The sequence below is a fragment of the Anser cygnoides genome, chromosome 29 (assembly GCF_040182565.1).
Source record: "Anser cygnoides isolate HZ-2024a breed goose chromosome 29, Taihu_goose_T2T_genome, whole genome shotgun sequence".
Classification (NCBI taxonomy): Eukaryota; Metazoa; Chordata; class Aves; order Anseriformes; family Anatidae; genus Anser; species Anser cygnoides.
The window spans coordinates 3,521,390-3,544,822 of NC_089901.1; the positions used below are offsets into that span (position 1 = coordinate 3,521,390).

Below are 23,433 nucleotides of genomic sequence, written 5' to 3' on the forward strand. Positions count from 1 at the left end.
TCCCAGTTCGGACTCCCCCCCTCCCAGTTTGCCCCCATCCCTCCCAGTTCACCCCCTCCCGCTCCAGTTTACCCCCTCCTGCTCCCAGTTCGCCCCCGTCCCTCCCAGTTCCCCCCTCCCGCTCCCAGTTCGGACTCCCCCCCTCCCAGTTCGCCCCCTCCCGCTCCCAGTTTACCCCCTCCCGCTCCCAGTTTACCCCCTCCCGCTCCCAGTTCGGACTCCCCCCCTCCCAGTTCACCCCCTCCCGCTCCCAGTTCGGACCCCCCCCTCCCAGTTTGCCCCCTCCCATTCCCAGTTTACCCCCTTCCGCTCCCAGTTCGGACTCCCCCCCTCCCAGTTCGCCCCCGTCCCTCCCAGTTCGCCCCCTCCCGCTCCCAGTTCACCCCCTCCCGCTCCCAGTTCGGACTCCCCCCCTCCCAGTTCGCCTCTTTCCCTCCCAGTTCACCCCCTCCCGCTCCCAGTTCGCCCCCTCCCGCTCCCAGTTCGGACTCCCCCCCTCCCAGTTCACCCCCTCCCGCTCCCAGTTCGGACTCCCCCCTCCCAGTCCCCCCCTCCCCTTCTCCATCCCTCCCCCCCCCCCCTTCCTGGGCCCCCCCGGCGGGCGCGGCCGGAGCGTCCCAGCCCGAACTTTCCTCCTCTTCCTCCTCCCCCTCCCCCTCCTCCTCCTCCCCCTTAACCCCTGCCCCCCCCCCCCGGGCACCGCCCGGCCCCGGCCCCGGCCCCGGTCCCGGTCCCGGTCCCGGTCCCGGTCCCGTGTCGCGATCGCGGCCCCGATGTCGCGACTCAGCCCCGCGCTGCTGGCGCTGCTGGCGGCCGCCGCCCTCGGCACCGACCCGGCCCCGAGCGGTGAGTCCCGGGGGGGGGGGCTGGGGGGGGGGGGTTGTTTTTTTATGGGGGGGGTCATTTTGGGGGAAAAGTTTGGGGAAAGGCGCTTTTTGGGTTTTTTTTTGGGGGGGGGGGCTTTTGGGGGAGAGGTTTTGGGGATGCCCTGGGGGGGGGGCTTTGGGGGGGGGCTTTTGGGGGAGCCCTTTTGGGGGGGGGCTCTTTTGGGAGCCCCCCCCCCCCCATAGGAGGGGGCTTTGGGAGGTTCCCCTCTGGGGGGGGGGAGGACTCGGGGGGGGGATTTGGGGGGGGGGGATTTGGAGGGGGGCTTTTAGGGAGGGGCCTTTTTTTGGGGGGAGCTCTTTTGGGAGACCCCCCCCCCCAAAGGGGGGGGGCTTTGGGGGGTCCCCGTCTGGGGGGGGGGGGGGGGAACCTGGGGGAACCCTTCCGGGGGGGGCTCTTTGGGGAGGTCTCTTTGGGGGGGGGTCTTTGGAGGGGGCTTTTTTTGGGGGGGCTCTTTGGGGAGGTCTCTGTTGGGGGGGTCACCTCGGGGGAAAGCTTTGGGGGGGGCTGCTTGGGGAAACCCCTTGGGGGGGGGGCTTTAGAAGGGTCCTTTTGGGGACAACCCTTTGGGGTCCGTCCCCCCCCATTTTGGGGGTCTCCATTTTGGGGGGTCCCTTTGGGGACGGCCACGGGGTGGGCAACGGGGGGAGGGGGGGGGGGCATTTTTAGGGTTCCCCCTTTTGGGTGTCCCTTCGTGAAACCCTTTTCGGGGGGGGGCACTTTGGGTACAGGTCCCTTTTTGGAAGGGGGGGGGGTCCCCAACCCCACCGTGCCTCAGTTTCCCCCAGGCTGGGAAGTGGAGGGGGGGGGGGGGGGAGGGAAGGCAAAGCCCCCCCCCCCAGTGCTGGGGGGGGGTGTCACAGGGTGGGGGACACAGGGTGGGGGGGCACAGGGTGGGGGGGGGACACGGGGTGGGGGGGGGACACCGCCTGCCGTCCCGGGGCCAGACATCTGGGGCTGGTTACGGCCGCGCCCCACGGCCCCACCCTGGCGCCCCAAGGGGGGGGGGGGACACACACGGGGGGGGGGGTCCCGGGGGTGGGGGGGGGGCACAGATGCCGGGGATGCCTGAAGGCTCCCGGGGGAGCGCGGCGGGGACGGGGACGTGACCCCCGCTTCCCTTCCCACGCCCCCCCCCCCCCCCCCCCCCCCGGCACCCAGGTGTCCGGCGGCCCTCCCCCCCCCGGCTGCCACCAGCGTTTGGGGAGGGGGTCTCTAATTTTTTGGGGGGGGGGTCCTTTTTTGGGGGGGGGGGGTTCAAATTTGTGGGGGGGTCCTTTTTGGGAGGGGGGAGTGTCCCTTTTTGAAGTAGGGGTCCCTTTTTTGGGCGGGGGGGTGTCCCTTTTTGAGGTAGGGGTCCCTTTCTGAGGGGGGTGTCCCTTTTTCGGGGGGGGGTCCCTTTTTGAGGTGGGGGTCCCTTTTTGAGGGGAGGGGTGTCTCTTTTTGGGGGGGTGTCCCTTTTTGAGCAGGGGGTCCCTTTTATGGGGGGGGTGTCCCTTTTTGGGGGGGGTGTCCCTTTTTGATGTAGGGGCCCCTTTTTGATGTAGGGGTCCCTTTTCAAAGTAGGGGTCCCTTTTTTTGGGGGGGGGGGGTCGCCCTCAGCACCCCGCCACCCCCCCCCCACATCCCCCCCCACACCCCCCCCCAGGCTTGGTGTTCCTGGAGAACCCCTCCAACGTCACCTCCTCGCTGGGCAAGGCGGTGCGGCTGCGGTGCCGGGCGCGGGGGGCCGGCGAGCCCCCCGAAATGGGGTGGCGGCGCAACGGGCTGCCCCTGGAGCTGGCCGACAGCGACCAGGCGCAGGTGCCGCTGAGCGACGACGTCTGGCTGGGCACCAGCGAGCTCAGGTGAGCACGGGGGGGGGGGGGGCACCGTGCCGGGGGGCACCGCGCCCTGGTGCACCGTGCGCCGCCGTGCTCTGTTGTGTTGCACCGTGACGTGTTGCACGGTGGCATGTTGCACCGTGATGTGTTGCACCGTGACATGTTACACTGTGATTTATTGCACCGTGACATGCCATGCATGCTCTGTTGTGTTGCACCGTGACGTGTTGCACCGTGACGTGTTGCACTGTGATTTATTGCACTGACATGCCATGCATGCTCTGTCCTTTTGCACCATGACGTGTTGCACCGTGACGTGTTGCACCGTGATTTATTGCACCATGATTTATCGCACCGTGACATGCCATGCATGCTCTGTTGTGTTGCACTGTGACGTGTTGCACCACGATTTATTGCACAGTGACATGTTGCACCGTGACGTGTTGCACCGTGATTTATTGCACCGTGACGTGACGTGCTCTGTCGTGTTGCACCGTGACGTGTTGCACCGTGACATGCCATGCACGCTCTGTTTTGCACCGTGATGTGTTGCACCGTGATGCGTTGCACTGTGATTTATTGCACCGTGACTTATTGCACCGTGACATGCTGTGCTCTGTCGTGTTGCACTGTGACGTGTTTCACCGTGATTTATTGCACCGTGACGTGCTGTGCTCTGTCGTGTTGCACCGTGACGTGTTGCACCATGACGTGTTGCACCGTGATGTGTTGCACCATGCATGCTCTGTTTTACACCATGATGTGTTGCACCGTGACGCGTTGCACTGTGATTTATTGCACCGTGACTTATTGCACCGTGCCGTGCCGTGCTCTGTCGTGTTGCGCTGTGACGTGTTGCATCATCCTGTGCCGTGCTCTGTTATCTTGCACCGTGACGTTTTGCACTGCCCTGTGCCGTGCTATCTCGCGTCTCACCCTTCTGTGTCACGCCAGGCCATGTTGCACCACGCCGTGCCATGCTCCGTTGGGTGGCACTGCTCCATGGTGCACCGTGCTCTGTTGCACTGTGCTGTGTTGCGCCGTGCCACGCCATGCTGCTGTGTTGCACCGTGCCATGTTGCGCTGCGTTGTCCTACACCACCTTGTGCCACACTCTTGTGTTGCACCATGCTGTGTTGCGCTGCACCGTCCCCTGCCATGCCGTGTTGCGCTGTGCTGTGCTGTGTTGCATCGTGCCGCCTTGCGCCGTGTCGTGCTGCGTTGCACCACGTCATGCCATGTTGCACCATGTCGTGCCGCATTGCACTGTGTCATGCTGTGTTGCACCGCCGTGCCATGTTGCACCGCCGTGCCATGTTGCACCATCGTGCTGTGTTGCACCGTGTCGTGCCGTGTTGCACCATGTCGTGCTGCGTTGCACTGTCGTGCCATGTTGCACCATGTCATGCCATCCTGCACCATGTCGTGCTGCCTTGCACCACGTCATGCCATGTTGCACTGTCGTGCCGCGTTGCACCGTGTCGTGCCATGTTGCACCACGTCGTGCTGCACTGCACCACGTCGTGCTCTGTTGCATCATGTCGTGATGTGTAGCACCGTGTCGTGACGTGTTGCACCGTGTCGTGCCATGTTGCACCATGTTGTGCCATGTTGCACCATGTCGTGCTGCATTGCACCACGTCGTGCCGTGTTGCATCATGTCGTGATGTGTTGCACCGTGTCGTGACGTGTTGCACCGTGTCATGCCATGTTGCACCACGTCATGCCATGTTGCACCACGTCGTGCTGTGTTGCACTGTCGTGCCATGTATGCCATCCTGCACCATGTCGTGCTGCCTTGCACCATGTCATGCCATGTTGCACCGTCCTGCCACGTTGCACCGTGTTGTGCTGCACTGCACCACGTCGTGCTGTGTTGCATCATGTCATGACGTGTTGCACCGTGTTGTGCCATGTTGCACCGTGTCATGCCATCTTGCACCATGTTGTGCTGCACTGCACCATCATGCCATGTTGCACCATGTCGTGCTGCATTGCATTGTCATGCCGTGTTGCACTGCCATGCTGTGTTGCACCACGTTGTGCCACGTCACACCATGTCATGCCATCTTGCACCATGTCGTGCTGCATTGCACCACGTCGTGCCATGTTGCACCACATCGTGCCATGTTGCACCATGTCGTGCCGCGTTGCACTGTGTCATGCCATGTTGCACTGCTGTGCCATCTTGCACCACGTTGTGCCATCTTGCACCACGTCATGCTGCGTTGCACCGTGTCGTGCCGTGTTGCATCGTGTCGTGACGTGTTGCACCGTGTCGTGCCATGTTGCACCATGTTGTGCCATGTTGCACCGTGTCGTGCTGCATTGCACCACGTTGTGCTGTGTTGCATCATGTTGTGATGTGTTGCACCGTGTCGTGACGTGTTGCACCATGTCGTGCCATGTTGCACCATGTCGTGCCGTGTTGCACCGTGTCGTGCTGCATTGCAATGTGTCGTGCCGTCTTGCACCACGTCGTGCCGTGTTGCACCGTGTCGTGCCGCGTTGCACCGCCAGGCCACCTTGCACCACGCCGCATTGCTCCATGTTGTCACACCTCACACCATCCCGTGTTCTCCCGCGTTGTCCCGTGTTCTCCCATGTTGTCCCGTGTTCTCCCGCGTTGTCCCGCGTTGTCCCGTGTTCTCCCACGTTGTCCCATGCCCCCCCCCCGTGCCTGACCCGTGCCGCCCCCCGCAGCATCCCGGCCGTGCAGCTCTCGGACGTGGGGCGCTACCAGTGCTGGGTGCGCGCCGGCGGCGAGCAGCTCCTGTCCACCGAGGCTCACCTGCAGCTGGAGGGTGAGCGGCAGCACCCATGGGTGGGGGGCGCCCACCGTGCCGCGCCCCCCTCCCCTCTGGTGACCCCCCCCGCCTCCGTCAGGGCTGCCCTTCTTCCTGGAGGAGCCGCAGGACCTGGAGGTGGGGGCTGACACCCCCTTCAACCTGAGCTGCGGCGCCCGCGGCCCCCCCGAGCCCGTGCGGCTCATCTGGCTGCGGGACGGGGCCCCCCTCAACTCCCTGCTCGAGCCCCTGGCGCGCGCCCCCTCCACGCTGGTGCTGGCCGGTGAGGGGGGGCGATGGGGTTTGGGGGGTGCGATGGGGGTTTTGGGGTGCAGGGGGATTTGGGGGTGTGATGGGGTTTGGGGGGTGCAATGGGGGGTTTGGGGTGCAATGGGGGGTTTGGGGTGCAATGGGGTTTGGGGGTGCGAGGGGGCTTTGGGGTGTGATGGGGGTTTTGGGGTGCAATGGGGGGTTTGGGGGGCAATGGGGTTTGGGGGTGTGATGGGGGGTTTGGGGTGCAGGGGGGTTTGGGGGTGTGATGGGGTTTTTAGGGTGCAATTTGGGGCTGGGGTGCAATGGGGTTTGGGGGTGTGATGGGGGTTTTGGGGGGCCATGGGGGGCTTGGGGGGCAATGGGGTTTGGGGGTGTGATGGGGAGATCAGGGTGGGATTTGGGGCTGGGGTGTGATGGGGGTTTTGGGGGGCAATGGGGGGTTTGGGGGGGCAATGGGGGGTTTGGGGGTGCAGGGTGGTTTGGGGGTGTGATGGGGTTTTTAGGGTGCAATTTGGGGCTGGGGTGCAATGGGGGTTTTGGGGGGCAATGGGGGGTTTGGGGGTGCGATGGGGGTTTTGGGGTGCAGGGGGGTTTGGGGGTGTGATGGGGAGATCAGGGTGGGATTTGGGGCCGGGGTGTGATGGGGTTTGGGGGCGCGATGGGGGTTTTGGGGGGCAATGGGGGGTTTGGGGGGCAGTGGGGTTTGGGGCTGTGATGGGGAGATCGGGGGTGGGATTTGGGGCTGGGGTGCAATGGGGGTTTTGGGGGGCAATGGGGGGTTTGGGGGTGCGATGGGGGTTTTGGGGTGCAGGGGGGTTTGGGGGTGTGATGGGGAGATCAGGGTGGGATTTGGGGCTGGGGTGTGATGGGGTTTTTTAGGGTGCAATTTGGGGGCTGGGGTGCGATGGGGGTTTTGGGGTGCGATGGGGATTTTGGGGTGCGATTTTGGGGCTGGGGTGCAATGGGGGGGGGGGCTGGGGTTCCACAGGGGTTTGGGGGCGCAGTGGGGGTTTTGGGTTGCAATGGGGGTTTTTGGGGTGCGCGGGGGCGATTGGGTCGCAGTGGGATCCGGGGTGCAACGGGTGCCGGTGCCGGGGCGGGGGGGGGGGCACATTCCTGTCCCGGGGGGGCGGTGACTCAGCGGGGGCAGCGGGTGGCCGGAGGTGACGGCGCCGTGACTCACGGGGGACACGGCCCCCCCCGGCCCCCCCCCCCGGCAAGGAGCGGGGGGGGGGGGGACACAGGGGATGGGGGGGGCACGACACACGGGGACATTTGGGGGGGGGGGGGAAATGGGAGGCAGGTGGGGACGGGGGGGGGCCGTTTTGGGGGTCACGCGCTGCTCCCCGGTGCACGCACACACGCGTGTGCCCCCCCCCCCCGGGGCACTTCAAGCCCCCCCCCCCCCCATGCACCTGCTCCCCCCCCCATGCACCAGCACCCCCCCCCTATGCACCTGCACCCCCCCCTCCCCGTGCCCCCCCCCTTTTGGTGTGTGCAATGACCCCCCCCTTGTGCACCTGCCCCCCCTTTTTGTGCACCCCCTTTTTTCACACCCCTCCTCGTGCCCCCCCCCTCTTGCCCCCCCCTTTATGCCCCCCCTTTTTTTGCACCCCCTCCTCGTGCCCCCCCTTTCTGTGCCCCCCGTTTGTGCCCCACTCCTCTTGCCCCCCCTTTTTGTGCCCCCCCCTTTTTTTGCACCCCCCTTGCCCCCCCTTTATGCCCCCCCTTTATGCCCCCCCTTTATGCCCCCCCTTTATGCCCCCCTCCTCTTGCCCCCCCTTTTTGAGCCCCCCCCTTTTTTTGCACCCCCTCCTCTTGCCCCCCCCTTTTCTTCCCACCCCTCCTCGTGCCCCCCCTTTTTTCACACCCCTCCTCGTACCCCCCCCCTTTTTGTGCCCCCCCATTTCTGTGCGCCCCCCCCCCTTTTTTTTTACACCCCCCTCACCCCCCCCCTCGCCTACCCCCACCCCCCTCACCCCCACCCCTCCCTCACCACCCCCCCCCAGCCCCACCCCCCCCAGCACCCCGGGGTGCCCCCCCACCCCCTCCAACCCCCCCAAATTTCCCCCCCCCCCTCGGTGCCCCCCCCAGGACTGAACCGCAGCGCCTCCTTCTCCTGCGAAGCCCACAACGCCCGCGGCATCACCACGTCCCGCACCGCCGCCGTCACCGGTCAGTGGGGGGGGGACACACATTGGGGGGGGGGGTTTGGGGTCCGGGGGGGGTCCGTACTCATCCTCCCCCCCCCCCCCAGTGGTACCCCAGCGCCCCAAAAACCTGGCGCTGGTGAAGCCGGGGCCGCGGTGGCTGGAGGTGAGGTGGGAGCCGGGGGCCAGCGGGGACGCCCCCCTGCGCCTCTGCACCCTGCAGGTAAGGGGGCAGGGGGGGGGTCCCGTGTCCTGTTCCCCCCCCCCCCCAAAAAAAAGAGGATTTGGTCCCGGGGGGGTGCGGGATTTGCCCCCGGGATTTGCCCCGGTGGGGGGTCGTTGAGGGGGGAAGGTGGAAATGGGGGGGGGGGATACACGTGGGGACATGGGGAGGGGCGGGGGGGTTGGGGATGTTGGGGGGCGCCCCCAGGGCGAGGGGGTCTTTGGGGTGGGGGTGGTCCTAAATTGGGGTGGGCCCAAATGGGGGGGGGGCAGCAGGGACGTCCATGGGCTGGGGACATCCACGGGGTTGGGGACATCCACGGGGTCTGGGTGTCCCTATTGGGGTCATCCATGGGTTGGGGACACCCATGGGGTCCGGGTGTCCCTATTGGGGTCATCCATGGGGTTGGGACACCCATGGGTTGGGGACATCCATGGGGTTGGGGACATCCATGGGTTGGGGACATCCATGGGGTCTGGGTGTCCCCATCGGGGACATCCATGGGGTTGGGGACATCCATGGGGTCTAGGTACCCCTACTGGGGACATCCATGGGGTCTGGGTGTCCCCACTGGGAATATCCATGGGATTGGGGGACATCCATGGGGTCTGGGTTTCTCCACTGGGGACATCCATGGGGTTGGGGACATCCACGGAGTCTGGGTGTCTCCACTGGGGTCATCCATGGGGTTGGGGACATCCACGGGGTCCGGGTGTCCCCACGGGGTCCGGGTGTCCCCATTGGGTATATCCATGGGATTGGGGACATCCACGGGGTTGGGGCCACCCACAGGGTCCCGGTGTCCCTATTGGGAACACCCATGGGGTCTGGGTGTCCCCATTGGGGACATCCACGGGGTTGGGGCCACCCACGGGGTCCCGGTGTCCCTATTGGGAACATCCACAGGGTCTGGGTGTCCCCATTGGGGTCATCCATGGGACTGGGGACACCCACGGGGTTGGGGACATCCATGGGGTCTGGGTGTCCCCATCAGGGACATCCATGGGTTGGGGACACCCATGGGATTGGGGACATCCATGGGTTGGGGACATCCATGGGGTTGGGACACCCATGGGGTTGGGGACACCCATGGGGTCTAGGTGTCCCTACTGGGGACATCCATGGGGTCTGGGTGTCCCCATTGGGGACATCCATGGGGTTGGGGCCACCCACGGGGTCCCGGTGTCCCTATTGGGAACATCCACGGGGTCCGGGTGTCCCCATTGGGGTCATCCATGGGATTGGGGACACCCACGGGGTCGGGGCCACCCGCGGCGTCCCGGTGTCCCCGACCTGGGGCTGTCCCCTCCGCGGGGTCCCCGCAGGCGGTGGGGGAGGCCGAGGACCTGAGCAGCGTGGCCCCGGGGGGCTCTACAACCGCGTGGTGCTGGTGCCCCCCTTCGCCCACCGCATCGAGGGGCTGCAGCCCTACGCCGCCTACCGGGCGCGCGTCTCCTGCCGCAGCGCCCGCGGGCCCTCGCCCTGGACCCACTGGGTGCCCATGGCCACGCTGGAGGGGGTGAGTTAGGGGGGGGCACGGCTGAGGGGTGGGGGCCCCGTGGGGTGGGGGGCAAAATGTTGGGGTCCCCATGGGGTTGGGGGCTTGACCCTATGGGAATAGGGGGCTGGATGTGGGGGTCCCCATGGGGATGAGGGGCTGGGTCCCTATGGGGTGGGGGGTTGGATGGGGGGTCCCTATGGGGATGGGTCCCTATGGGGTGGGGGGTTGGATGGGGGGTCGCTATGGGGATGGGTCCCTATGGGGTGGGGGAGTTGGATGGGGGGGTCCCTATGGGGATGGGTCCCTATGGGGTGGGGGGCAAAATGTTGGGGTCCCCATGGGGTTGGGGACTTGACCCTATGGGAATAGGCGGCTCAATATGGGGGTCCCCATGGGGATGGGGGGCTGGGTCCCTATAGGGTGGGGGGTTGGATGGGGGGGTTGGATGGGGGGTCCCTATGGGGATGGGTCCCTCTGGGGTGGGGGGGCAAAACGTTGGGGTCCCCATGGGGTTGGGGGCTTGACCCTATGGGAATAGGGGGCTGGATGTGGGGGTCCCCATGAGGATGGGGGCTGGGTCCCTATGGGGTGGGGGGCCTGGATATTGGGGTCCCATGGGAATGGGGGGGGCTGGGTGTGGGGGGACCCATGGGGAGGGGGGCACCCAGGTCCCGAGGGGGGCACTGGGAGGACTGGGGGGCGAGGGGGCCTGGGGGCAGCTGTGCTGACTTGGGGGAAGGGGGGGTCCCAGACGAGGGGTGGGGTCTGACCCTCCTCCCCCCACCCTGTTCACCCCCCCCCCCCCGCAGCCCCTGGAGCCCCCCGAGAACGTGACGGCGGAGCGGGACGGGAGCCGGGCGCGCGTGCGCTGGGCGGCGCCGCGGGGGCAGCTCAACGGGGTGCTGCGGGGGTACCGGCTGGCCTACCGCAGCGCCCGCGCCCCCGAGGTGATCCCCCCCCAGAACCCCCCAGCACCCCCCGGCACCCCACTGACCCCACAGCACCCCCTGACCCCCCCATTGCCACCCTATTGCCCCATTGCCTCCCCAGTGCCCTCCCAGTGCTTTTCCCATTGCCCCCCATGCCCCAGTTGTCCTCCCCATTGCCCCCCATTGCCCTCCCATTACCCCATTGTCCCCATTACCCTCCTCATTACCCCATTATCCCCCCCATTGCCCCCCGTTGCCCCAACTGCCCTCCCCATTGCCCCCATTGTCCCCCATTGCTCCCCCATTACCCCATTGCCTCCTTTGCCCCCCGCCCCTCCACTGCCCCCATAACTCACCCCATGACCCCCCCAGCCCCATAACTCACCCTGTGACCCCCCCAGCCCCATAATTCACCCCCTGCCCCCCAGCCCCCTAACCCCATGACCTCCCCAAGCCATAACTCACCCTGTGACCCCCCCACCCCATAACTCACCCCATGACCCCCCAGCCCCATAACTCACCCTGTGACCCCCCCACCCCATAACTCACCCCATGACCCCCCAGCCCCATTGCCCCCCCATTACCCTATTGATCCCCATTACCCCATTGCCCCTCCACTGCCCCCCTATCCCTCACCCCATGACCCTCCCCAGCCCCATAACTCACCCCGTGACCCCCCCCCACCCCATAACTCCCCCCGCCCCCCCAGGTGGTGCTGGACGTGGGGCTGGCGCAGGAGAAGACGCTGGAGCTGGCGCCGGCCGTGCAGAACCTCTCGGTGCGCGTCTCCCCCTACACCGGGGCAGGGGACGGGCCCTGGAGCCCCCCGTGCTGCTGCTCGCCCGTGAGTCACCCCCACGTCCCCGTGGCCGGCACCCCAATGTCCCCATCACCCCCACGTCCCCATGGCCGGCACCCCAGTGTCCTCGTCACCCCAATGTCCCCATCATCCCCAGCACCCCAATGTCCCCATCATCCCAAAGGCCCCAGCACCCCAATGTCCCCATCATCCCAACATCCCCATCATCCCAACGTCCCCAATGTCCCCGTCACCCCAATGTCCCCATCACCCCAACGTCCCCATCATCCCCATCACCCCAATATTCCCAGTGTCCCAATCACCCCAACGTCCCCAGCACCCCCGTATCCCCATCACCCCAATGTCCCTATTACCCCAATGTCCCCATCACCCAAATGTCCCCATCACCCCAATGTCCCCAATATCCCCATCACCCCAATGTCCCCTTCATCCCAATGTCCCCATCATCCCCAGCACCCCAATGTCCCCAGCACCCCAGTGTCCCCATCATCCCCATCACCCCAATGTCCCCAATGTCCCCATCACCCCAATGTCCCCGTCACCCCAGTGTCCCCATCATCCCCATCATCCCAATGTCCCAATGTCCCCATCACGCCAATGTCCCCGTCACCCCGATGTCCCCATCATCCCAATGTCCCAATGTCCCCATCACCCAATGTCCCCATTACCCCCACGTCCCCATGGCCAGCACCCCAGTGTCCCTGTCACCCCAATGTCCCCGTCACCCCAATATCCCCAATGTCCCCATCACCCCAATGTCCCCGTCACCCCAATGTCCCCAGCACCCCAATGTCCCCATCATCCCCATCACCCCAATGTCCCTGTCATCCGATGTCCCCATCACCCCAATGTCCCCAATGTCCCCATCACCCCAATGTCCCCATCACCCCAATGTCCCCATCACCCCAATGTCCCCCAGCACCCCAATGTCCCCTTCATCCCGATGTCCCCATCATTCCAATGTCCCCATCACCCCAATGTCCCCAGTGTCCCCATCACCCAATGTCCCCATCACCCCAGTGTCCCCAATGGCCCCATCACCCCAGCGTCCCCAGTGTCCCCAGCACCCCAGTGTCCCCGTGCCCGTCCCATCCTGTCCCCGTCTCCCCGATGTATTCCTCGGGGAGTGCCGCCTTGTCCCTGGTGTCCCCACGGCACCGATGTCCCCCTGATGTCCCCACAGCTGGAGAGCCCCCGTCACAGACACAGCCCGGTGAGGAGCCGGGAACGGGGTGGGATTGGGGTGGGATGGGGATGGGAATGGGGATGGGATGGGATGGGATGGGGATTGGGGTGGGGATGGGGATGGGATTGGGGTGGGATGGGGATGGGATGGGATTGGGATGGGATAGGGTGGGATTGGGGTGGGGATGGGATGGGATTTGGGATTTGGGGTGGGATTTGGGATGGAATTTGGGATCTGGGCTGGGATCTGGGCTGGGATTTGGGATTTGGGGTGGGATCTGGGCTGGGATTTAGGATGGGATTGGGATGGGATTTGGGATTTGGGGTGGGATCTGGGCTGGGATTTAGGATGGGATTGGGATGGGATTTGGGATTTGGGGTGGGATCTGGGATGGGATTTGGGATTTGGGGTAGGATTTAGGCTGGGATTTGGGATGGGATTTGGGATGGGATTTGGGATTTGGGGTGGGATCTGGGCTGGGATATAGGATGGGATTGGGATGGGATTTGGATTTAGGCTGGGATTTGGGATGGGATTTGGGATTTGGGGTGGGATCTGGGATGGGATTTGGGATTTGGGGTAGGATTTGGGCTGGGATTTAGGATGGGATTGGGATGGGATTTGGGGTGGGATCTGGGATGGGATTTGGCATGGGGTGGTGACACAAGGGTGACCCCGCGGGGGGGGGCGGCGGCCGTCCCCCGACCCGCTGCCCCCTCCAGCAGTGCTGCCGGCGCCGGCGCTGTCCCGGGACTGGTGGCTGCTGGTGCTGGCCCTCTCCGTCCTCGCCGGCCTGGCGCTGGCGCTGGGCGCGCTGGCAGCGCGGCGGCGCCGCAAGGAGACACGCTTCGGGTGAGCGGGGCCCCCCCAGCGCTGCCGTCCCCCCCCCAACCCCCCCCCCCAGCCCGACCCCGCTGCAGCCGCCCCCTGTCCCTGTCCCCCCAGGGAGGCGTTCGCGCCCCGCGGGGAGCCGGTGGTGCAGTACCGCGTGCGCAGCTCCTACAGCCGCCGCACCACCGAGGCCACCCGTGAGTGTCCCCGTGTCCCCAAGCACGTGGTCCCCATGTCCCCCCACCCTGTCCCCATATCCCCATGTCCCCCTGTCCCCATGTCCCCATGTCCCCCAGTCCCCATCCATTTCCCCCATACCCCACATCCCCAGGTCCCCATGCCCCAGGTCCCCAGGTCCCCATGTCCCCATGTCCCCATGCATCACATCCCCATGTCCCCATGTCCCCGGTCCCCACCATGTCCCCATGCACCTGGTGTCCCTATCCCCATGTCCCCATGCCCCATGTCCCCATGAACCATGTCCCCATGTCCCCAAGCATCACATTCCCATGTCCCCATGTCCCCATGCCCCAGGTCCCCATGTTCCCATGCACCTGGTCCCCATGTCCCCCATGTCCCCAAGCATCACATTCCCAGGTCCCCATGTCCCCATGCCCCATGTCCCCATGTCCCCTTGCACCACGTCCCCATGTCTTCATGCCCCATGTCCCCACCACATCCCCATGACCTCGTGCCCCATGTCCCCACCACGTCCCCATGCCCCACATCCCCATGTCCGCATGCCCGAGGTCCCCATACCCTAAGGCCTCATGTCCCCATACCCCACATCCCCAAGGTCCCCATGTCCCCGTACCCCATACCCCACATTTCCAGGTCCCCATGTCCCCGTACCCCACACCCCACATCCCCATGTCCCCATACCCATGGTCCCCACATCCCCACGTCCCCATACCCCACATCCCCAAGGTCCCCATGTCCCCGTACCCCACACCCCACATTTCCAGGTCCCCATGTCCCCGTACCCCACACCCCACATCCCCATGTCCCCATACCCATGGTCCCCACATCCCCACGTCCCCATACCCCACATCCCCAAGGTCCCCATGTCCCCGTACCCCACACCCCACATTTCCAGGTCCCCATGTCCCCGTACCCCACACCCCACATCCCCATGTCCCCATACCCATGGTCCCCACATCCCCATGTCCCCGTACCCCACATCCCCAAGGTCCCCATGTCCCCGTACCCCATACCCCACATTTCCAGGTCCCCATGTCCCCGTACCCCACACCCCACATCCCCATGTCCCCATACCCATGGTCCCCACATCCCCACGTCCCCATACCCCACATCCCCAAGGTCCCCATGTCCCCGTACCCCACATCCCCACGTCCCCATACCCCACCTCCCCCTTCCCCACACGGTGCCACCCACCCCGGGGCCATCCCCACCCTATTCCGGGGACTCCGCGGTCCCCGGGGACACCGACGCCACCCACCCCGTGTCCGTGTCCCCCCCCCGTGTGTCCCCCCCCCCAGTGAACAGCCTGGGCATCAGCGAGGAGCTGAAGGAGAAGCTGCGGGACGTCATGGTGGACCGGCACCGCGTGGCGCTGGGCAAGACCCTGGGCGAGGGTGGGTGGCGCCGCCGTCCCCCGGGGGGGTTGGGGACACCCCCATTTTATGCCCCCACCCCCCCCAAAAAAAAAAAAACCTTTCCCCCCTCCCAGGGGAATTCGGCTCCGTCATGGAGGGGCAGCTCAACCAGGACAACTGCGTCCTCAAAGTGGCCGTGAAGACGATGAAGCGTGAGCGCGACCCCCACCCCGAACTCCCCCCGAACCCTTTTTGGGGTCCCCCCCAACCCCAAAAATGTGTCGTCGTCGTCGTCCCCCCCCCCCCAGTCGCCATCTGCAGCCGGGCAGAGCTGGAGGACTTCCTCAGCGAGGCCGTCTGCATGAAGGAGTTCGACCACCCCAACGTCATGAAGCTGATCGGTGAGGGGCGGCCCCGGGACCCCAAAACCCTGCGGGGTTGGGGGCGGGGTTGGGGTGGACGGGGGGGGTGTGTGCCCCGATTGGGGTCTGAGCCCCGAATTGGGGGCTGCGCCCCGATTGGGGTCTGTGGGACGCGGTGGGGTCTGAGCCCCGAATCGGGGTCTGAGCCCCAAATTGGGGGCTGCGCCCCAATAGGGGACTGTGAGACACAGTGGGGTCTGCGCCCCAAATTAGGACCTGAGCCCCGAATTAGGGTCTGCGAGCCACAGTGGGGTCTGTGCCCCAATAGGGGTCTGCACCCCACTTTGGGGTCTTCCTCCCTATTGGGATCTGCACCCCATTTTGGGGTCTGCACCCCACTTTGGGGTCTGCCTTCCTATTGGATTCTGCACCCCATTTTGAGGTCTGCACCCCATTTTGGGGTCTGCACCCCACTTTGGGGTCTGCCTTCCTATTGGAGTCTGCACCCCTATTAGGGTCTGCACCCCATTTTAGGGTCTGCACCCCATTTTGAGGTCTGTACCCCACTTTGGGATCTGCACCCCACTTCGGGGTCTGCACCCCACTTCGGGGTCTGCACCCCATTTTGGGGTCTGCACCCCACTTTGGGGTCTGCCTTCCTATTGGATTCTGCACCCCATTTTGAGGTCTGCACCCCACTTTGGGATCTGCACCCCACTTCGGGGTCTGCACCCCATTTTGGGGTCTGCACCCCACTTTGGGGTCTGCCTTCCTATTGGAGTCTGCACCCCATTTTGAGGTCTGCGCCCCATTTTAGGGTCTGCACCCCATTTTGAGGTCTGTACCCCATTTTGAGGTCTGCACACCACTTTGGGGTCTGCCTCCCTGTCGGGATCTGCACCCCACTTTGGGGTCTGCACTCCGTTTTGGGGTCTGCACCCCACTTTGGGGTCTGCACCCCACTTTGGGGTCTGCACCCCTATTGGGGTCTGCACCCTATTTTGGGGTCTGCACCCCACTTCGGGGTCTCCACTCCCAATTGGGGTCATTCCCCCCCCCCCGTGACTCTGCGCCCCCATTGCCGTGTTCTTGGGGCCGCTCAGAGCCTTGGGGGGGGGTGTTCCGGGGGGGGGGGGTTGCATTTGGGGTGCTGACCCCCCCCGGCAGGGGTCTGCCTGCAGAGCTGGGGGGCCGAGGGGCTCCCCGCGCCCGTGGTCATCCTGCCCTTCATGAAGCACGGCGACCTGCACAGCTTCCTGCTCTACTCCCGCCTGGGGGACAGCCCCGTGGTCAGCGGGGGGGGCTGGGGGGGTTGGGGGGCTTGGGGGAGTCCGGGGGGGGCTGGGGGTTTGGGGGTTCCTGGGGACTTGTGGGGTTGGGGGGGATTCGGAGGGGGCTGGGGGGGTTGGATGGGGTTGGTGTTGGGGGGGGGCTGGGGGTCGGCGGGGGAGGGCGCTGAGGGGGATTTAGGGGTTCAGGGGGCTCCAGGGGTCTTTGGGGGGGGTTATGGGGTCATGAGGGTCTTTGGGGGGGGTATGGGGTCATGGGGTCTTTGAGGGGGGTTATGGGGGTCTTTGGGGGGGGCTATGGGATCATGGGGGTCTTTGGGGGGGGTATGGGGTCATGGGGGTCTTTGGGGAGGGCTCTGGGATCGTGGGGGTCTTTGGGGAGGGCTCTGGGATCATGGGGTCTTTGGGGGGGCTATGGGATCATGGGGTCTTTGGGGGGGGTTATGGGGGTCTTTGGGGGGGGCTATGGGATCATGGGGGTCTTTGGGGGGGTATGGGGTCATGGGGGTCTTTGGGGAGGGCTCTGGGATCGTGGGGATCTTTGGGGGGGGCTATAGGATCATGGGGTCTTTGGGGGGGCTATGGGATCATGGGGTCTTTGGGGGGGATATGGGATCATGGGGGTCTTTGGGGGGGGTATGGGGTCATGGGGGTCTTTGGGGAGGGCTCTGGGATCGTGGGGGTCTTTGGGGAGGGCTCTGGGATCATGGGGTCTTTGGGGGGGCTATGGGATCATGGGGTCTTTGGGGGGGTTATGGGGGTCTTTGGGGGGGGCTATGGGATCATGGGGGTCTTTGGGGGGGTATGGGGTCATGGGGGTCTTTGGGGAGGGCTCTGGGATCGTGGGGATCTTTGGGGGGGGCTATAGGATCATGGGGTCTTTGGGGGGGCTATGGGATCATGGGGTCTTTGGGGGGGGGTATGGGGTCATGGGGGTCTTTGGGGAGGGCTCTGGGATCGTGGGGATCTTTGGGGGGGCTATAGGATCATGGGGTCTTTGGGGGGGGGTCATGGGGGTCTTTGGGGAGGGCTCTGGGATCATGGGGATCTTTGGAGGGGATATGGGATCATGGGGGATCTTTGGGGGGGGCTATGGGATCATGTGGGGGTATAGGATCATGGGGATCTTTGGGGGGGCTATAGGATCATGAGGTCTTTGGGGGACTATGGGATCATGGGGTCTTTGGGGTGGTATATGGGATCATGGGGGGGGTCTTTGGGGGGGGGATATGGGATCATGGGGCTCTTGGGGGTCTGAGGGGGTCTTGGGAGGGTCTCAGCAGTTCTGGGGGCTCACGGGACATCTGGGGGGGGACCTGGGGGTGTTGTAGGGGTCTCGTATGGGGTGCGGGGGGGTCCCGGGGGGGGGGGGTGACAAGCATGGTGCCCCCCCCCCCCAGGCGCTGCCGACGCGGAGGCTGGTGGGGTTCATGGCCGACATCGCGGCGGGGATGGCCTACCTGAGCCGCAGGAACTTCGTGCACCGAGACCTGGCCGCCAGGAACTGCATGTGCGTGGGGGCACGGGGGGGGGGACACCGGGGACGTGGGGGGCACGGGGACATGGTGGGGACATCGGGGATGTGGGGGGCACGGGGGGGACATTGGGGACGTGGGGGGCACGGGGGGATATGGGGACAGGGAGACGGGGAGGGGGCATGGGGGGGACATTGGGGACATGGGGGGCACGGGGGGATATGGGGACAGGGAGACGGGGGGACATCAGGACAGGGGGACGTGGGACATGGGGACAGGGGGACACGGGGTCTGAGGGACAGGGGGACATGGGGACACGAGGTCAGAGGGACATTGGGACGTGGGGACAGGGACGTAGGACTTGGGGACATGGGGTCTGAGGGACATGGGGACATGGGGATGGGGACATGGGACACGGGGACCTTGGGACATGGGGACAAGGACATGGGGACACGGGGACGCTGGGCCTGAGGGACATTGGGACGTGGGGACAGGGACGTAGGACTTGGGGACATGGGGTCTGAGGGACATGGGGACATGGGGATGGGGACATTGGGACATGGGGACATTGGGACATGGGGACAAGGACATGGGGACACGGGGACGCTGGGCCTGAGGGACATTGGGACGTGGGGACGGGGACATAGGACTTGGGGACATGGGGTCAGGGGGTCTGAGGGCCATTGGGACACGGAGATGGGGACATTGGGTCTGAGGGACATGGGGACATGGGGATGGGGACATTGGGACATGGGGACGAGGACGTGGGGACTTGGGGACACGGGGTCAGAGGGACATCGGGACATGGACATGGGGACAGGGGGACATCGGGATGTGGGGAGATGGGGTTGGGGACGTGGGGACATGGGGACACGGGGACACCGGGTCTGAGGGTCATTGGGACATGGAGATGGGGAGATGGGGACCTTGGGGACCAGGCTGGGGACAGGGAGGGGACGGGGAGCCGAGGCTGGGCTGGCGGCACAGTGATGGTGGTGACGGTGACGGTGATGGTGACGCGGTGACACGGTGACACGGTGACGGTGGTGACGCGGTGCCGGTGACGCGGTGCCCGCGCTGCCCCCAGGCTGGACGAGCGGCTGCGGGTGTGCGTGGCCGACTTCGGGCTGTCCAAGCAGATGGGGGGGGGGCAGTACTACCGGCAGGGCCGCGTCGCCCCCGTCCCCGTCAAGTGGGTGGCCCTCGAGAGCCTGGCCGACCGCGTCTACACCACCAAGAGCGACGTGGTGAGGGGACGCGACACCCCCGGAACCCCCCCTGGGACCCCTCGGGACCCTCCAGGACCACCTGGGACTCTCTAGGACCCCCCCCCGAGAACCCCCGGGACCCCTCAGAACCACCCCAGGACCTCCCAGGACTCCCCGGGACCCCCTGGGACCCCTCAGGACCCCCCAAGGACCCCCAGGAACCCCCAGGACCCCCTGGGACCTTCCCGGGACCTTCCCATTGGCCAATGGGAGGGCGGCCCAGCTCCCAGCCAATAGGAAGAGGGCGTTTTAGGGGGATCCCGGCTCCCAGCCAATGGGAGGGGGCGGCTGGGTGGATCCCCAGTCCCAACCAATAGGAGGGGGTGTCTGGGTGGACCCTGGCCAATGGGAGGGGATGTCTGGGTGGATCCCAGCCAATGGGGAGCACTGGCTGTAGATCCCCAACCCCAGCCAATGGGAGGGGGGCGTCAGGCGGATCCCAGCCAATGGGAAAGGGTGTTTGGGGGTGATCCCGGCTCCCAGCCAATAGGAGGGGGTGTCAGGCGGATCCCAACCAACGGGAGGGGGTTCCCCGGGCGGATCCCAGCTCCCAGCCAATAGGAGGGGGTGTCAGGCGGATCCCAACCAACGGGAGGGGGTTCTCGGGCGGATCCCAGCTCCCAGCCAATAGGGGGAGGGTGTCAGGCGGATCCCAACCAATGGGAGGGGATTCCTGGGCGGATCCCAGCTCCCAGCCAATGGGGGGGGTTCCCCGGGCGGATCCCGCCCCCCCCAGCCCCCGCCGTGCCCCCCCAGTGGTCGTTCGGGGTGACGATGTGGGAGATCGCCACGCGGGGCCAGACGCCGTACCCCGGCGTGGAGAACAGCGAGATCTACGACTTCCTGCGCCAGGGCCACCGCCTGCGCCCGCCCCCCCTCTGCCCCCCCCGCCTGTGAGTCACCCCCCCCCCCGGGACCCCCCCCTCAGACCTCCCCCCCCCCGGGACCCCCCCAACCCCATGGGATCCCCCTCCCCCGCACCCCGATCCCCTTGGGATCCCCATACCCCCCCCCCCCCCATCCCTCGGGCCCCCCCCCCCAAGACCTCTGGGACCCCTCCCAAGACCTCTGGGACCTCCCCCAAGACCTCTGGGACCCCCCCCCCAAAAAAAAAAAACAGGACCCCCCCAAACCCCCAGGACCCCCCCAAGACCTCTGGGACCTCCCCCAAGATCTCTGGGACTCCCCCCCCCCAAAAAAAAACAAACACAGGACCCCCCCCAAACCCCCAGGACCCCCCCAAGACCTCTGGGACCCCCCCCAAAAAAAAACAGGACCCCCCCAGACCCCCAGGACCCCCCCAAGACCTTTGGGACCTCCCCCAAGATCTCTGCGACCCCCCCCCAAAAAAATAAAACAGGACCCCCCCCCCCAAACCCCCAGGACCCCCCCCAGGACTCCCCCCCCATAACCCCCCCAGCCCCATGGGACCCCCCCTACTCCACACCCCAATCCCTCCGGGACCCCCCAAGACCTCCGGGATACCCCCAAGACCCCCCCCAGGACCCCCCCCCAAAACCCCCAGGATCACCCCCCAGATTTCTGGGACCCCCCCCAGACCCCCCCCCACCGGGTCCCCAAGCCCCTTGGGACCCCCCCCAAAGCCCCCCCCCAGGTCCCCAAACCCCCTGGGACCCCCCCAGAACCCCCCCCCCACTGGGTCCCCGACCCCCTTGCCCCCCCCTGAAGCCCCCCGAACCCCCTCTCAAGCCCCCCAGGACCCCCCTCAGGCCCCCCCCAGACCCCCCCCCAGCCCCAAACCTCTCAACACCCCCAAACTCCTGGAACACCCTGACCCCCCCCCTCCAAATTGGGGTGTCCCCCCCCCCCTAAAATTTGGGGTCCCCCCCCCAGGTACGAGCTGATGCGGCGGTGCTGGGCCGCGGACCCCCGCGAGCGGCCGAGCTTCGAGGAATTGGGGGGGGCCCTGGGGGACGCCCTGCGGGGGCTGCCCCCCCCCGCCCCCCCCGACCCCCTCTACGTCAACATGGAGGAAGGGGGAGCGGCGGCGGGGGGGGGGGGACGACGACCCCGAGCCCCCCGGCAAAGAAGGGGACCCCCCGGCCCCCCCCGAAACCCCCCCGGCCGAGGCGGGGGGGGGCGCGGGGCGCTACGTGGTTTGCCCCCCCCCTCCCGAAACCGGCCCCCCCTCCCCGGGGGACGCCCCCGCCCCCTGCGCTGCCTCCGAGGAGGGGGCCTGAAGGGCTGCGGGGGGGGGGGGGGGGAACCCCCATTTTGGGACACCCCCCCCCCCTCCAAACTGTCCCCCCCCCCCAGCTGCCTCACTGCCAGGGCCCCCCCTTTGGGTCCAAGAACCCCCCCCCCCCAGGTACGAGGGGACCCCCCCAAAGGGCCGGGACCCCCCCAAGCGCCCCCAGGGCCCCCCCCCCCCCCCAAGGGCTGGGACCCCCCAGGGACCCCCCCACCGGGTCCCCAGCCCCCCAGGGACCCCCCCAAAGGCCAGAAGCTCCCCCCCAGGGGCCCTTCCAAAGGGCTGGGACCCCCCCAAGCCCCCCCAGGGGCCCCCCCAAAGGGCTGGGAACCCCCCAAGCCCCCCCAGGGCCCCCCCAAAGGGCTGGGAACCCCCCAAGCCCCCCCAGGGCACCCCCCAAAGGGCTGGGACCCCCCCCGGGCCCCCCCAAAGGCCAGAAGCCCCCCCCCCGAGCCCCCCCCGGGCCCCCCCAAAGGGCTGGGACCCCCCCAGCCCCCCCAGGGCCCCCCCAAAGGGCTGGGAACCCCCCAAGCCCCCCCAGGGACCCCCCAAAGGGCTGGGACACCCCCCAGACCCCCCCCAGGGGCCACCCAAAGGGCCGGGACCCCCCCAAGCCCCCCCACGGCACCCCCCAAAGGGCTGGGACACCCCCCAGACCCCCCCCAGGGGCCACCCAGAGGGCTGGGACCCCCCCCAAGCCCCCCCAGGGCACCCCCCAAAGGGCTGGGACCCCCCCTGGGCCCCCCCAAAGGCCAGAAGCCCCCCCCCCGAGCCCCCCCCGGGCCCCCCCAAAGGGCTGGGACCCCCCCAGCCCCCCCCCCGAAGGCCAGAAGCCCCCCCCAGCCCCCCCCCTGCACTTTACTCGGCCCCGGGCCCCCTCCCCAAATTGGGGTCCCCTCGGGGCCGGACCTGGGGGGGGTCCCCACGTGCATTTCCCCCCCTCCCCCCCCATAAAAGCCCCTTCTGCTGCCACCGGCTGCGAGGTTTTTGTGAGGGGGGGGGACGTGGGGGGGGGGGGGCATGAGAATTTTGGGGCGAATTGGGGACTTTTTGGGGTCGTGAGGTGTTACAGTGTTATTACGGGGCTTTGGGACACGGCGCGCGGGGATTTGGGGGCGCTGGGGACAAAGGAGGGACGCAGGGGCCGTGGCTGGGCGTGATTACGTCACAGGGCGGATTTTGGGGCGAATTCGGGGGGATTTGGGTGCTTTGGGGGGACTGAGGGGCTTCGGGCCCGAACCGCCCGGGGCTCAGCCAATGGGAGCGCGGCGCTGCCAGCCCGCCAGCCAATAGGCGGGCGGCTCCCGTTGCTAGGCAGCGCGGGGCAGCAACACGCGCAGACGCCGCCGGGGCTTCGCCAATGGCAGCGTGCCCGCCCCGAGCGCCCGCGGCTCCGCCAATGGGCGGCGGCAACAGGCGGCCAATCAGAGGCGCGCTCCTTTCGCCCCGCCCTCCGTGAGAGACTAGCCAATGGGAAGTGCGCGTTGCCCCAGCGGGCCCGCCCCCGCGCTGACAGGCGGGGAAAGCACCCAATAAAGTCGCAGGCAGGGCGAGGGGCCGCTCTCGCTGCTATTGGCCGAGAGGCTGCTTGTGCCCGCCCCCTCGTGGTGTCAATCCCCGCTCGCCACCACGCCTCCGGGGGGCCGGCCCCGGCGCGGCGGGGGGCGGAGAAAACCTCCCCAGCTGTCCAATGAGCGTCCGCGTTACAGCGCCACTCCCCCTCCCGCCCAATGAGCCGCCGCTTTGCAAAGCGGCGCTGAGCGGGATCTCGGCGAGCGAGCGGGCCCCTCCCTTCGGCGCACAGCAGCCAATGGAGCGGCGCGTTACAAACGGCGGGCCGGCTGCGGACCAATAGCGGCGCGCC

The 23,433-nt window shown here is 67.0% G+C and overlaps 1 protein-coding gene across 1 annotated transcript; it reads left to right on the top strand.

The window, feature by feature from the left end:
* The first annotated feature begins 678 nt into the window (after positions 1-678).
* AXL (AXL receptor tyrosine kinase) lies at positions 679-23,424 on the top strand. Its single transcript, XM_066984606.1, has 22 exons — positions 679-846; positions 2,534-2,732; positions 5,412-5,512; positions 5,595-5,777; positions 7,862-7,942; positions 8,025-8,140; positions 9,047-9,146; positions 9,466-9,659; positions 10,451-10,588; positions 11,280-11,414; positions 12,411-12,603; positions 13,299-13,428; positions 13,522-13,604; positions 14,907-15,002; positions 15,098-15,175; positions 15,272-15,364; positions 16,493-16,614; positions 18,015-18,124; positions 19,177-19,336; positions 20,114-20,250; positions 21,212-22,032; positions 23,279-23,424. The coding sequence occupies exons 1-22, from the start codon at positions 774-776 to the stop codon at positions 23,422-23,424; spliced, it is 3,489 nt and encodes a 1,162-aa protein (XP_066840707.1). The 5' UTR covers positions 679-773.
* The last annotated feature ends 9 nt before the right edge of the window (positions 23,425-23,433 follow it).

Coding starts and splice junctions, on each gene's coding strand:
- AXL (XM_066984606.1), top strand. CDS start 774: ATGTCGCGACTCAGCCCCGCGCTGCTGGCGCTGCTGGCGGCCGCCGCC. Junction 5,778..7,861: donor CTCCACGCTGGTGCTGGCCG/GTGAGGGGGGGC, acceptor TGCCCCCCCCAG/GACTGAACCGCAGCGCCTCC. Junction 10,589..11,279: donor GCAGCGCCCGCGCCCCCGAG/GTGATCCCCCCC, acceptor CCGCCCCCCCAG/GTGGTGCTGGACGTGGGGCT.